Source organism: Pan paniscus, chromosome 18, assembly GCF_029289425.2.
Source record: "Pan paniscus chromosome 18, NHGRI_mPanPan1-v2.0_pri, whole genome shotgun sequence".
NCBI lineage: Eukaryota > Metazoa > Chordata > Mammalia > Primates > Hominidae > Pan > Pan paniscus.
Window position 1 is genome coordinate 86,990,133 of NC_073267.2, and position 13,651 is coordinate 87,003,783.

Here is a 13,651-nt window from a genome sequence, read left to right on the forward strand (position 1 = left end):
ACATTTGGATGGAGAACAAGTACTTTGGCCCTAGCCACAGTTTGTTTCCTGTTCCCTGACTGAGGTTGGCTGCAGTTCAGTTATGAACTCTGCTAGCAAGACCGTGACACTGGAAAAGACGTTAAAAGTGCCCACCCATTCAGGATTTAATTAATGGTTGCACAGGAACCAACTTCTTCCCACTCTGCAGAGAGGAAAGGGTTGGCAGCTGACCACTCCCCAGGCTGCCAGCTCTCAGTCCTTTGAGGACCTCAGCCATGCACCTGTGCCAAGAGGTTGGCAGCTGAGGTTGGATGATCCAAGGCCTCACAAAATCTCATCCACGAATCAACCTGCTTATCGTTATTTCCTGCAAAACTTCAAAACCATAAAATTCTTTCTTTCTCAGCTTTATTGAGGTATCATTGACAAATAGGAATTGTATATATTTAACATGTATGACTTGACTTTTTGATGTATGTATACATTGTGAAATGATCAGCACAATTAAGCTAGTAACATATCCATCACCCATCTAGTTACCTCTTTCTTCCCTTTTTCTTTTCTTCTTTCCTACCTTTTTCCCTCCCTCCTTCCCTTTCTTTTTTCCCTTTTCTTCTTTTATGTGGTGAAAATATTTAAGATCTGCCCTCTTAGCAAATTTCAAGTCTATAACATAAACTGTAGACTTGATCACCATGTTGTATGCTAGATCTCCGGAACTTATAACTGCATCTTATAACTGAAACTTTGGATACTTCGACTAACATCTCCCAGTTTCCCCTTGTCCCTCACCCCAACCATTTTACTCTTTGCTTCTATGTATCCAAGTACTTTAGATTTTATACATAAGTGAGAGCATGCAGTATTTGCCTTTCTCTGTCTGGCTTATTTTACTTAGCACAATGTCTTCTAGGTTCATCCATGCTAGCATGGATGAACTCCTAAAGAAATAGCAGGATTTCTTTAGGAGTAAAGAATATTCCATGGTATGTATAAACACATTTTCTTTATCCATGCATCCATCAATGGCCACTTAGTTTGCTTCTATGACTTTGCTTTGTGAATAATGCTGCAATGAATATTGGAATGCAGATATCTCTTCAACATACTGATTCCATTTCCTTTGGATATATGCACAGAAGTGGGATTGCTGGATCAAATATTTAATTCTATTTTTAGTTTTTTGAAGAACCTGTATATTGTTTTCTATGATGATTGTATTAATTTACATTTTAATCGATAGTGTACAAGGATTCCTTTTCTCCATATCCTAACACTTGCTGTTTTGTCTTTTTGACAGGCATTCTAATAGGTATGAGGTATCAAACCCTCATTGTGGGTTTGTGTTTCCCTGATAATTGGTGATGTTGATCACATTTTTACATACCTGTTAGCCATTTGTATATCTTCTTTTGAGAAATGTCTATTCAGGTCCTGTGCACATTTTAAAATTAAATTATAATTGTTGATTTCTTTTTTTTCTATTGAGTTATATGAGTTCTTTATATATTTTGGATATTAACCCCTTAGCAGATAGATGATTCACAGATGTTTTCTCTCATTCTTTAGGTTGACTTTTTTATTCTATTGACTATTTCATTTGTGAAGAAGCTCTTAAGTTGGATACGACCCCCCATGTCTATTTTTGCTTTTGTTGCCTGTGCTTTGGGGGTCATATAAAAAATACTATTCTTATCAATGTTAAGAAGTCTTCCCTACCCCTGTGCATAAACCCTTCTTTTACCCTCAAAATATCCTTTGTTGTTGCTAGAGCATCTGTTGTCTTCTTCAGTAACTTTCTTCCTTTCTCTTGTCATTTTATAGTTACCATTTGTTGAGTATTACTAGGTACCAGCTACATCCCTTTAGAAAACAAAACCTTATAAAAAATTCAAAACAATTCTGGTTACTAAAGTTACTCCTGACTAGGTCAGTTGCCAACGAATGAATGACACATTGGTTGCAAGCCTGCACCCAGCTGGATGGGAGAGTAAATTTCCACGCACTTGTGGTTTTCTGTGCTTGCAGCCAAAGTGAGTGCTGGCACTGTGAGCCTGCCCCTGGAAGAAGAAATGCAGGTGCTAGCTTTGGGAGTAGAATTACACCACAGGCTGATGCAAGAAAATGGCTAAGTGAACCAAGCAGATACGTTGAGAGCACCATGTAGCTTCTGCTGCAATCATACATCTTTTCTGCTTAGGCTTCTCTTGGTTGTAATTTTGTGGGATTCCTTGGTTAGTGATGGTCCACATCTGTGAGTCATGAGCCCAGTGAGGGCAGAAAACTTGTGTATATCTATTAAACTTTGTAGAATCCAGTATAAATGGTGCTAACTTTCATTGAATAAATGATTAAATGCCTATTCCTAAATGAAGAAATTAAGGCTCAAATAAATGAAATGACATTGCTATTGACCAGATGGATTCTTTGGGGGAACTCAGGATATGAACTTGAGGTTCGTAGGGATGCAAATGCCTTGCTCTTAGTCAACATAATAGGCTCTTTACGAATCCAGTGCCATTGTATGAAATGTCTGTGAGTCTTGGTTCACGTGCATAATTAGGAGAGTCAATAATTATTTCATGTCTTAAGATGCAGATAATTACAAAAATTCAGATTAATATGTGGAAAATACAAAGTATATCCCTTGCTCATAGCAGATGAGCATTGATGTCAGTTGTTATCATTATATCATCATTGCTTCTTTCTGTTGCTAGTCTTTGGGAACTCTAACATCTTAATACATTGTTACTCTTGGTTTAACAGATAAGTCCTAGGAAAATTTTCTGAAAATAAGCAAAACATTAAAACTTCATCAGATGATTCTTAAGGCAGATTTTAAAAAATATTTCATAAAATCCACAAGACATGAAAGAACAGTGTGTCCACAATTCTTTCCTCTAAGTATTTTTTCCTATTAACCAGTAGGATAGAAAGAAGGGGATAATACCAAATTAGTTTTTCCTACCTTCTGCCCTCTCCAACCCTAGCCTTATCATGGATATTTTTTCCTCTTGGGATAGAGATGACTGCAAATACAGATGTTGCTGCTCCTGCCAAACTCTTAAAAGTAGGTTGAACAAGTCACGTGTAATGCCAATGGCAGAGCCCCATCACCGCGACTGTTTTCTGCAACCTGAGTTCAGAATCTTGAACTCTTGTCCACAGAAACAGGCTTGCTCCTGTGAGGACCCTGTCATTGACATCACAACAACAATAGGTGTGAGAATAGATAGTCCTCATTGCAAGCATATTCTTTTTATTTAAACAGTTTTATTGAGATATAACTTACATACCATAAAATTCACCCATTGAGTGTCTAGTGGTTTTAGTATAAAGTTTGCAACATTCAATGTTATTCTTAATTCATGGTTCAAAGCAAAGTAAGCAATAGTTCAGTTCCCTGAATATATTTGACTTTTGGAAAGGGAATGGGTCAGATAGTTTTAAAAATGGATAATTTCATAATGTCACCTTTTCCCTACACAGAGGGAGGATGATAGATTTCATAATGTAAACTTTTCCCTACACAGAGGGAGGATGACAATATTCTTGTGTTTTTTATGGTAGCAGAGCATTTTTTGGGGGGGAAAGGGAACTTCAGATAATATCACATATATGAATTAAGAAATGTTTCTTACTAGGTTTTTATTTTAAACTCACTACTCATCAAACTTGTCCTTAAGCTCAACAAAAATACCTACCTGTCAGGCAAAAATCAATATTTTTATAATACAGCAAAAAGTATGCTTACCTAAAAATTGTCCCTTAATTGACCTAACTTTTAAATCACTGAGTAATCTTAGGAAAGGCTCTAAGATATTTGGGTGTCAGTTTCTATACCTGTGAAATGGGGGAGATAAATGAGCTCTAAATTCTCTTCCAGTTCTTCATTTCTATCAATTTTCAAGTGGACTCCTTTCTGCTTAATGCGATAATTTTGTGATACTATTATTTTGGAGGAGGTTAAAAACACTTTTGCATGATCCTGCTGTGCATATATGATATTCACAATTACAGACTGAAACAAGCATTTTCAAATGCTAACCGGATCAATGTAAAAGTGAGGTTCTTTTTGTTTTTGTTTTTAATATTAGGACTATATGACCTTGTAACATTGCCTTCTGTATTTTTAAGTAAAGTCCATTTGGGTCAGGAACAAGATATTTTTCTGTGCTTGGAGCTCACATTGCAGTTGATACTGAATACATACTCGTCAAAAGAATAAATGCATTTTAGTTAGCAAAAATGCAAGAAAAATATTAGTTAAGGCAGACCAAACTATGAAAGGGTGACTCTGCATGTCAGAGGGATTTATAGCACTAAAACAAATATAACGTCTAAGAAAATGTGAAATGTCTTTCTTCTCAGCAGGCCTAGCTGTGAGTAATAAAAGCCCTCACAATATGGGCATCATAACAAAGAAAGAAATTTGCTGAAAACAATAACAGTTATTTCTTTATTGGTTTCAGACTATGTGGATATATAAATAACACGTTAATATTTAAATATCTGGAATCAATCTTAAAAAATACAAAGACTGTGAATTAATAAAATTAGCCATTAGACAGAAATCAGAGGCCAAGTAAAGCACAAACAATGAACCTAACTTCTTGAGCTGGGCCAAAAACATCATTCTAGTGGCTTTTCCCTATATAACTTTTTTTGTTGTTGTTATTTTTTTGTTTTTTTGGTTTTCTGTTGTACAAAACCTGAAGTTACCATTTCACTTAGTCAAGGCAACCAATGCATTTCTCGCAATTTATAAGGATGTTGACAGTTGGCACCATCCATTAAAAAATGATTAATTCACCTCTTGGCACCTAATGACCAAGCAGGAAATAGGATAGCAGCTGTCATTCTGTCTTGACTGCGCATTTCTCTGTAAACACTCACACATGAAGCCTTGGGAGTAGCTTGCGAAAGGCATATTCCAATGGGTATTTCTTCAGCTTTTCTATTATACACTCTTTTTTTTAAAAAAGTATTTTTTTTTAAAGCACAGTAATCTAGCTCTTGCATGTGGGTGCTTTACTGAGAAAAATGGTCAATTGTTTTCAATGTTTCTGCTCCCCACCCTCCAAACCTGAGTGAGTGCAGGTGCTCCTGGCTTGCCTGAGAATGAGAATAAACTAAGATCACCAGCACGTGGGGTCTCTGCCTGTGAATTCTTATCTTGACCAACTAATAGTTTACTGGTGAAATGTACATGCAGGTGAAATGTACATGCAGAAGATGAGAGAGGCAAAGGGTCACTTGATTATTAGCTAAATTTGGCCCAACCACTGCACAGCTGCATGGGATGGCATGCAACCACAGGCACCCCTTTGTCTAAGAAAACACATCCAAGCACTTCCTATTTTATTTTTTGGCCTCAGACCAGTGGTTCCAAACCTAGCTATTCTTGAGAAAAACTTGAATGCCTTTTAAAATATAAATTCCCAGGCCCCACCCTCAGGCTTAATGAATTCTATTTCTTGAAAGGGACCTGGAAAGTTTTTGTATAAAATAACTTTAGGTGATAGTGATGCAGCTAGTTACTTAGAAACCATTGTCCTGCATCTTACTCTGCAGCCAGCTTGGCTTTCAAAAGGCATGGGGACAGGGGAGAGAAGACCTCCTTTCTAGGAAGAGGAGACTCTCAGCTGCTAGGATATGGAGAGTCTGCAGGAACTGAGGGACACACTGAAGAACAGTAGAGCTAGGCCTTCTGCCAAGTGGGCGCTGCCCGCTCCTTCCTGTAGTCCAGCCACATGAAAGAAGGGATAGGAAGAGACAAAGGGGGAACTGGGCCTGGGCCTTGTCTCCATGAGGAACAGCCCATGTCTCTGGTTCATCTTCAGAGATCATCTCCCCAAGTGCTGTGACTGTTAATGGACCACTCCTTGTACTGCACACCAGTTTTAAAAAGTCTATTTGCCATCAGAATGGAGGGCTGAGGAAGACCATGTGGTTTGATCTAGAATAGCATTTCCCATTGTGTGGCATGGGCATTGCAGTGCAACACGAGACAATGTCAAGCGATTTCCTAACCTGTATGGGGCAGAGATGGCCTAAATGGGGAGGCCAAGGCTGTGTGAAGAAGAGAAGAACAGGGGTTGAATGAAACAGGGGTGGGAAGAAGAGACATGCAGGATCTCCTTTTCCTAGATATTGGTGTCTCTTTTTAATCCCAATTATAATGTTGGGAACAATTTTTAAACCTAATTTGTTCATTAAACCAACCAACAATTATAAAAATGACTTTTTGTTATTGAATGAACTGATTACAAACTTGACTGTGTCCCTCATTAAACAAAATTTAAGGAAGCCGAGCACAGTGGTTCATACCTGTAATACCAGCACTTTGAGAGACCAAGGCAGGCAGATAGCTTGAGGCCAGGAGTTCGAGACTAGCCTGGCCAACATGGCGAAACCCTGTCTCTACTAAAAATAGAAAATTAGCTGGGCATGGTGGTATACGCCTGTTGTCCCAGCTACTTGGGAGGCTGAGGCAGGAGAATCTCTTGAGCCTGGGAGGCAGAGGTTGCAGTGAACCGAGATTATGCCACTGCACCCCAGCCTGAATGACAGAGCAAGATTCTGACTCAAGAAAAAAATAATAGTATAAGGAAACACTTAGGACACTCTGCAAGTATCTCTTCATGACGTTCAAACAATATGGTGGTTGTAGATGAGTAAGGCACTATGCCACTGTGGAAACTAACAAATAGCTGGGCAGATTCAGAGAAACACACTGTAGATATTGCTTTTGAAGCCTTTTCTACAAAAATTGGTTGAACAAATGTCACTTACATCATGATCCTCAATGACGAGCTCTATCAGCAAAGGCACAATTAAGTGGACATAATTTGCTTTTTCTCTGTGCAATTGTGAATTGGGACTCAAGATAATCTTACATAAAATCCCATCTTTATTCTAAACTTAGTGATATTAAGCTGACTATTCTTGAGAAACTATGAACAGGTCACTTAGTGTCGTTGAGGAATTCTTTTATTTTCAGACGAATTTTGTAAACCAGTTGTAGTGACTGTATTTTATTTTGTAATTAAAATTAACAAATGTAAATATTTGGCTTTTGCGGCTACCCTTTATGCCATGTTCTATCGTTTCTATGTTTAAAGGAGTTGTAAAACAGTTGATTTTAAAATAATTTCTTTTTTTTAGAGAAAATCATTTCTTTTACTTTTTTTTAAATTATACTTTAAGCTCTCGGGGTACACATGCAAATCATGCAGTTTTGTTACATACACATGCCATGGTTGTTTGCTGCACCCATCTACCCATCACCTACATTAGGTATTTCTGCTAATGTTATCCCTCCCCTAGCCACCCCCCACCCCGCCCCCTGACAGGCCCTGGTGTGTGATGCTTCCCTCCCTGTGTCCATGTGTTCTCATTGTGCAACTCCCACTTATGAGTGAGAACATGCAGTGTTTGGTTTTCTGTTCTTGTGTTAGTTTGCTGAGAATGATGGCTTTCAGATGGAGTCTCACTCTATTCCCCGGGGTTGGAGTGCAATGATGCGATCTCAGCTCACTGCAACCTCCGCCTCCTGGGTTCAAGTGATTCTCCTGCCTCAACATCCCGAGTATCTGGGACTACAGGTGCCACCACCAAGCCCGGCTGATTTTTGTATTTTTAGTAGAGACAGGGTTTCACCACGTTGGCCACAGTGGTCTTGAATTCCTGATCTCAGGTGATCGGCCTGCCTCAGCCTCCCAAAGTGCTGGGATTATAGGCATGAGCCGCCGTGCCTGGCTGAAATATTTTTTACAGCAAATCATATTTTTACTTAAATAGATTTAAAAGTTGGTAGAGGTGATACGTGCTTATGGGGAAAACTCATGATGATAGCAATTGAGTGACAACAGTTTGAGAATCACCTCTCAGGAGTCTGTGGTCCTCTCAGGAGGAAGAAGGTGTCAGTCACCCAGATCCAGGGGTGACTGACGAAAACCATCTTAGGTGTTAACCCTCAGCACCAGTGGAGACCATAGAGGTATTCAAGGAATTAAGATCTTAGGGGAAAGATAAGGTAAAACAGACAAAGCATGGAATCCTTATGCATATTTTTACATTTTCAAAGATAAAACCATATAGCACATAATTAGATGACCTTTTCCACATCACACTTAGCAATAATGGGTTCTGTGTTATAAATTTTCTTAAACCATGTCTTACATAATACATGCTGGTGTATTGTGAGGTATTGTGGTGTATTGGGCTATTGTGAGGATTAAATGAGATAACATATATAAATAGTTTATTACAATATCTGATTCCCATTAAACACTAATATGTGGTTGCTTATTACCAAAAGCTATAAAGAAAGACAACTTTTTTTTTTTTTTTCCTGGTGTGGTATCGTCTTTCTACCATTAGCATATAGAACCCATGCCAAGAGAATTCTCGCTCATGCTTTCCCTCCATCTTAATGGACTTGGAGTTGCAGGCTCCAGATACTCTAGTGTGATTGCCCAGGAAATACTATCATCCCAGAGCAAAGCAATTATTACAGATAAAGACTTAGATATGCAACAAGTCTTTAAGTATACTTTGTTGAAAAGACTAGGTAAGGATTTATTACTTCTCAACCCCAGTTCCCCATATGAAATTCCCAGCTCTGCCCGTAATTTATCATTGTTAAATCACTTATTGTCAAACTCCATTCACATGCATCTCAGGGGGCAAAAAGTAGAGTTCTAAGGCCTGCATGCCCTTCTTTTTCTTTCTCTATCCCAGGGTAACGCAACACAGTCACGAGAACCCCAATGGATTTGGGTTTGAGTCCTGACCCCATCACTCAGTGACTGTGTACTAGGGCTAAATACGTAATGTCTCTGAATCCGAGTTGTCACCTGCCAACAAAGAATAATAGTATCTTCCTAAGTGGGCTATTGTTAGGATTAAATGAGATAACATATATAAATAGTTCAGTACAATACCTGATTCCCATTAAACACTAATATGTGGTTGCTTATTACCAAAAGGTATAAAGACAATTTTTTTTTCTGGGCGTGGTGGTGGGCACCTGTAATCCCAGCTACTTGGGAGGCTGAGGCAGGAAAATCGCTTGAACCCGGGAGGCGGAGGTTGCAGGGTGTTGAGATCGTATCATTGCACTCCAGCCTGGGCAACAAGAGTGAAACTCTGTCTCAAAAAAAGAACAAAATATCTTTTTTTCTGTCACCTATTTTATCTGCATCTATTCCATTTTCCATTCTTAATCATAATTTTTTGTTTGCTAAATAGCAATAAATTATATAAAAATTCTCTTAACTATAAAGATACGCATATGAACTTATGTAGACACACATGTAATCACAGATGCAGGGAAAAATACAGTATTTTCAGATCAATTGGACATAACTTTGCCCAGTTCTTATTCTCCACTGGTTTAATGATTCAAAATTTCAAAAAGCCAAGAACAATTACTTTTATTTTTTTCTTGTTTTCCTGCCCATCCTTCCCTTCCCCCTCTTTATTTTTACAAAAATATTTTACTAGAATGACTTTTAAATGTAAAAATACATTTATGGTAGTTTTATCTTAGATGATTTCCACAAATGTTCTCATGACAATTACAGGGGAACAAAATAGTGTGTCCTCAAGAGGGTAAATGTGTCATCTGTTTCATCCTAGCATTTCATGCTTTGATTTCTTCAAAGGCAAACAAGAAAAATCACTAGTTGTTGAATAGCTTATCTTTCCTCTTCTCAATGAAGTTACTCTGTAGATTTGTTGTTGTTGAGACAGAGTCTCTGTCTGTCACCCAGCGGGGAGTGGTGTGGCCCAATCTCCTCTCACTGCAGCCTCAGCCTCCCAAGTAGCTAGGACTACAGCTGTGTGCCACCACAGCTGGCTACTTTTTTTGTATTTTCAATAGAGACAGGGTTTTGCCATGTTGGCCAGGCTGGTTTCGAACTCCTGGACTCAGGTGATCCGTCTGCCTTGGCCTCCCGAAGTGCTGGGATTACCGAGGTGAACCACTGCACCCAACCATTCTCTAAGAGTCCTGAGTGACATTTATACAGTTAAATTACCTTTGAAATTATGGACTTTTCACTAACTTATTCAAGAACTTAACAAGGTGTCAAAGATAAAGAAATGGAATACTTTATTATAAAACTTATAAAATAATTAAATATTACACATATATTTTGACTTTTCTCTATAATCCATGGTTTTATTCAACATTTTTTCTCAAAATATTACTTAGAGAAGCAAGTGAGAACACATAATAGGCTATTAATTAATAAATTAATTTTCCATAAAATAATAAAATGATAATTATATAAAGAAATAACTTGCTGTTTTTCAGAAGGCAATGGGGTTGTAGTACAGAAATTTTTTTTTTTCCTGTTGATAAAATGGCCACTCCTCTAGGCCAAGCCAAGCAGATTGAGAGAAGTTCCTAAGCATTATTTCTCTGGGATTCAAGAACTCATGACTTTAATTAGAATGGGAACGAAGCATGCTGCTAAATTTAACAAACCACTGTCTAGTTGATTATGCTGAGCTGGCTAATCCAGCTTGAATTGAGACTTTTTAAAGAAGTAAAATTGGGTTACATTCATCAAAGAAGTTGAGGAATAAAGTAGAATTTATGTAAATATGCCCTTTATAACCACTTCTCAAAAAATTACAGGAGGACACAGTATTATAATTACTTTGGTTTTGGCAAAATAGTGTGATGTTTTTTCAATTGAGAACGATTTTAAACTCATTAATGCCTACCAACAGCTGGCTTCTGATGACTGAAAATACTCTTATTCAGTGAGGGTCTTGTCATATTATGATTTATTAATATTAACATAGCAGGAAGACAGATGGATTTTTTTATTACCACTGTTTCCTCCTTTCTTTCTCTCTCTCTCTTTTTTTTTTTTTTGCTGTTAGCTCAATCCTAGGGCAAATTTAAACGTATCAGTTGGTAGGAAAAAGCCACAAGTGGCCTTTAATTTTCCAAGCAGCTCTGGTAGTATGTACAGAGTATTATAAATGATGGTCCTTTCTCCCTCAAAACACTGCTGTTTTGTCATTTAGCTCCTCCTAGATATTTTTTAAATACCAGAAATGGGTATGTTGCCAAGTCTCATTCCCAAAGAGCGGGCTGTAGCTTTTCATGGACTGATTCAGCAAGCACCAAAAGTTATGAGGTTGATAACATGTGAAGGGCATCCATATTTATCTTTTCTATGAGTTGTTTCCTTGCATGAATTTCAATTACATGGAGATCTTAAACAGTCCATGTTGCCCTATTTTCATAATATTCCTTGGAATACTTTTCAAGTTGTCAATTTTAGTCTCAGAGACTCTCTATAAGCAGAATATAGTTTACACAAAATAATAAAGACACACGCACACCAAATAAACATAACATGAAGCTTGCCAGTCCAGCAGCAAGCACAATTGCGAGCACCATTTGGCTTCTCATAGAACTCCTGGCTTGGGTGTTCACAGGGTTAGTCAAACTGTGAACTCCACGCAACAGTTAGGCAAGGTATTCCATCCAGATTTGAAAGTTCTGAGTCTCAGTCTTTGACCTGAAGTCATAAAGGACCTTTTTAAAACAGATGTCTTTGCCCTTGAACCCTTTGAAGTTCAAAAGGGGGGTCTCTCCCCAAATCGACGTATCTCAGTGTGATTCACCACTTCTTGCATATAACAGTGCAAATCAAAGATTTTTTTTAAAGTCAGATTTGTCATCGCTTCCCATTTTCAAGTGCTTCAGAGTACCACATGCTTCAGGGAATTGAGCTAGAAGCCTACTGGCAACCTGTCTGTTCCTCAGAGCAGGCTCCTTCATCACAGCGGCAGCTCACAAATGGTTCTCGGTGCTCAGCTCCTGGTCTCAAAGGCAGCTGGTCTCTCTAGAGGTTGAAAGGTAAGCCCCTGGCCCTAAGGTGCTGGGGAGGACACCAAGATCAGATCTTCCTTGTGCATGACTTGCAGCATTGTTTTCCGTAAAACTTGTGGTTGCAGACACCATGCTGAGGAACTAGGTGACACCAGTTGAAGAAATCTACGCAGGATGGATCCTCTAAAATAAGAAAATACATTTAGCATGTTGGCTAGGGTGTCTATCCTTTTTCTTTTTTTTTTTTTTTCTGAGATGGAGTCTCACTCTGTCACCTAGGCTGGAGTGCAGTGGTGTGGTGTGATCTCGGCTCACTGCAATCTCTGCCGCCCAGGTTCAAGCGATTCTCCTGCCTAAGCTTCCCAAGTAGCAGGGACTATAGGCAAGTGCCACCAAGCCCAGCTAATTTTTGTATTTTTAGTAGAGACGGGGTTTTCCACCATGCTGGCCAGGCTGGTCTCGAATTCCTGAGCTCAAGTGATCTGCCTACTTCGGCCTCCCAAAGTACTGGGATTACAGGTGTGATCCACCAGGCCCAGCCTTTGGTGATTTGCATATTATGATTTATTAATATTAACATAGCACCTTTTTCTTAAGGTGAGGGCCTACAGAACAAAGGTCTTGGGCCCACCTCCCTTGTGCCTCTATGTGGTTTTTCCCATTAAACATTGGGACTTTGGTAGGGGGGTGAGGTAGGGGCAGGATTTAGATGCCAAGAAAAGACTGTGACCATTAGCAAAATTAAATGATTTGTCTTTAAAAAATGTCACATCTAATCCAAGATCAATGTCTGATCCTCCCTATGTAGCCTGGGAGCTACCATGGAATTCAGTGTCCAGGGAAATACCCTAAAATGGTGCTTTAGGGATCCCCTAAGGATTTTGTTGTACCACTAGTACCGCTGGTTCTGATTCAGAAGGGCTGTCAGAGGGGAGCATTAAGGGAGGGTGTGCTGCTGGTCCATGAACTATAATTTCAGGAGCAAGAAGCCTGATGTATTGGGAGTCAAGCCACCTTATTTGCCTGCAAATGGGTTGAGATTAACTGAAAAAGTCGGGTCTCCAACAGTCTGTGTAGGTTTAAGTCAATCTCAACCGGTTGTTTGCAAGTAAATAAATTTAAGTCAACACCAGTCCTTTCTAATTTCTTTAGTTGTTCAATGAGCAGGACAGATGTGATTATTTCACTGTACATCAAGAATTCTTACTCAGATGGGCCTCAGGAGATAGGAAATGCATGTGAATGGGTATGTAAACATAAGTGCATGTTGTAGGAGCAAGGGCCCAGTCATTTCACTGTTTTGTTTGAGATGGAATTTTGCTCTTGTTGCCCAGGCTGGAGTGCAATGGTATAATCTCGGCTCACTACATCCTCCGCCTCATGTGTTCAAATGGTTCTCCTGCCTAAGTCTCCTGGGTAGCTGGGATTACAGGCACCCACCACCACACCCAGTTAATTTTTGTATTTTTAGTAGAGATGGGGTTTCACCATGTTGGTCACGCTGGTCTCGAACTCCTGACCTCGGGTGATCCGTCTGCCTCAGCCTCCCAAAGTGCTGGAATTACAGGTGTGAGGCACACCCCTGGCCCATTTTAATGTATTTTTAAGGCACGGTTTTGACTTTAAAAATATTTAGAGTCTACACTACACATAATTCAGAAATGCTTAGAGTTCCTTCTTCAAGCCTTGATGTTTCTGCCTAAAATTCCTTTTTATATACCCCCTTCATGTAAGTCAGGCAGCAGAAGTGAGATGTATTACTATTCTGTCAGTATAAGTGCTTTTTTTGATCATAATTACTAACAG

The 13,651-nt window shown here is 38.9% G+C and overlaps 1 protein-coding gene across 2 annotated transcripts in view; it reads right to left on the reverse strand.

Annotated features, from left to right (window-relative positions):
• Positions 1 to 10,078: 10,078 nt before the first annotated feature.
• Positions 10,079 to 13,651, reverse strand: part of ADAMTS18 (ADAM metallopeptidase with thrombospondin type 1 motif 18) — a 154,940-nt gene continuing 151,367 nt past the window's right edge. Inside the window, exon 23 of one of the 2 annotated variants that reach the window (XM_034940764.3) lies at positions 10,079 to 12,028. In XM_034940764.3, coding sequence (XP_034796655.1) covers positions 11,913 to 12,028 — 116 coding nt within the window. In that variant the 3' untranslated portion in view covers positions 10,079 to 11,912. The remainder of the gene's footprint in view (positions 12,029 to 13,651) is intronic. The other variant, XM_034940765.4, reaches the window with a different exon arrangement.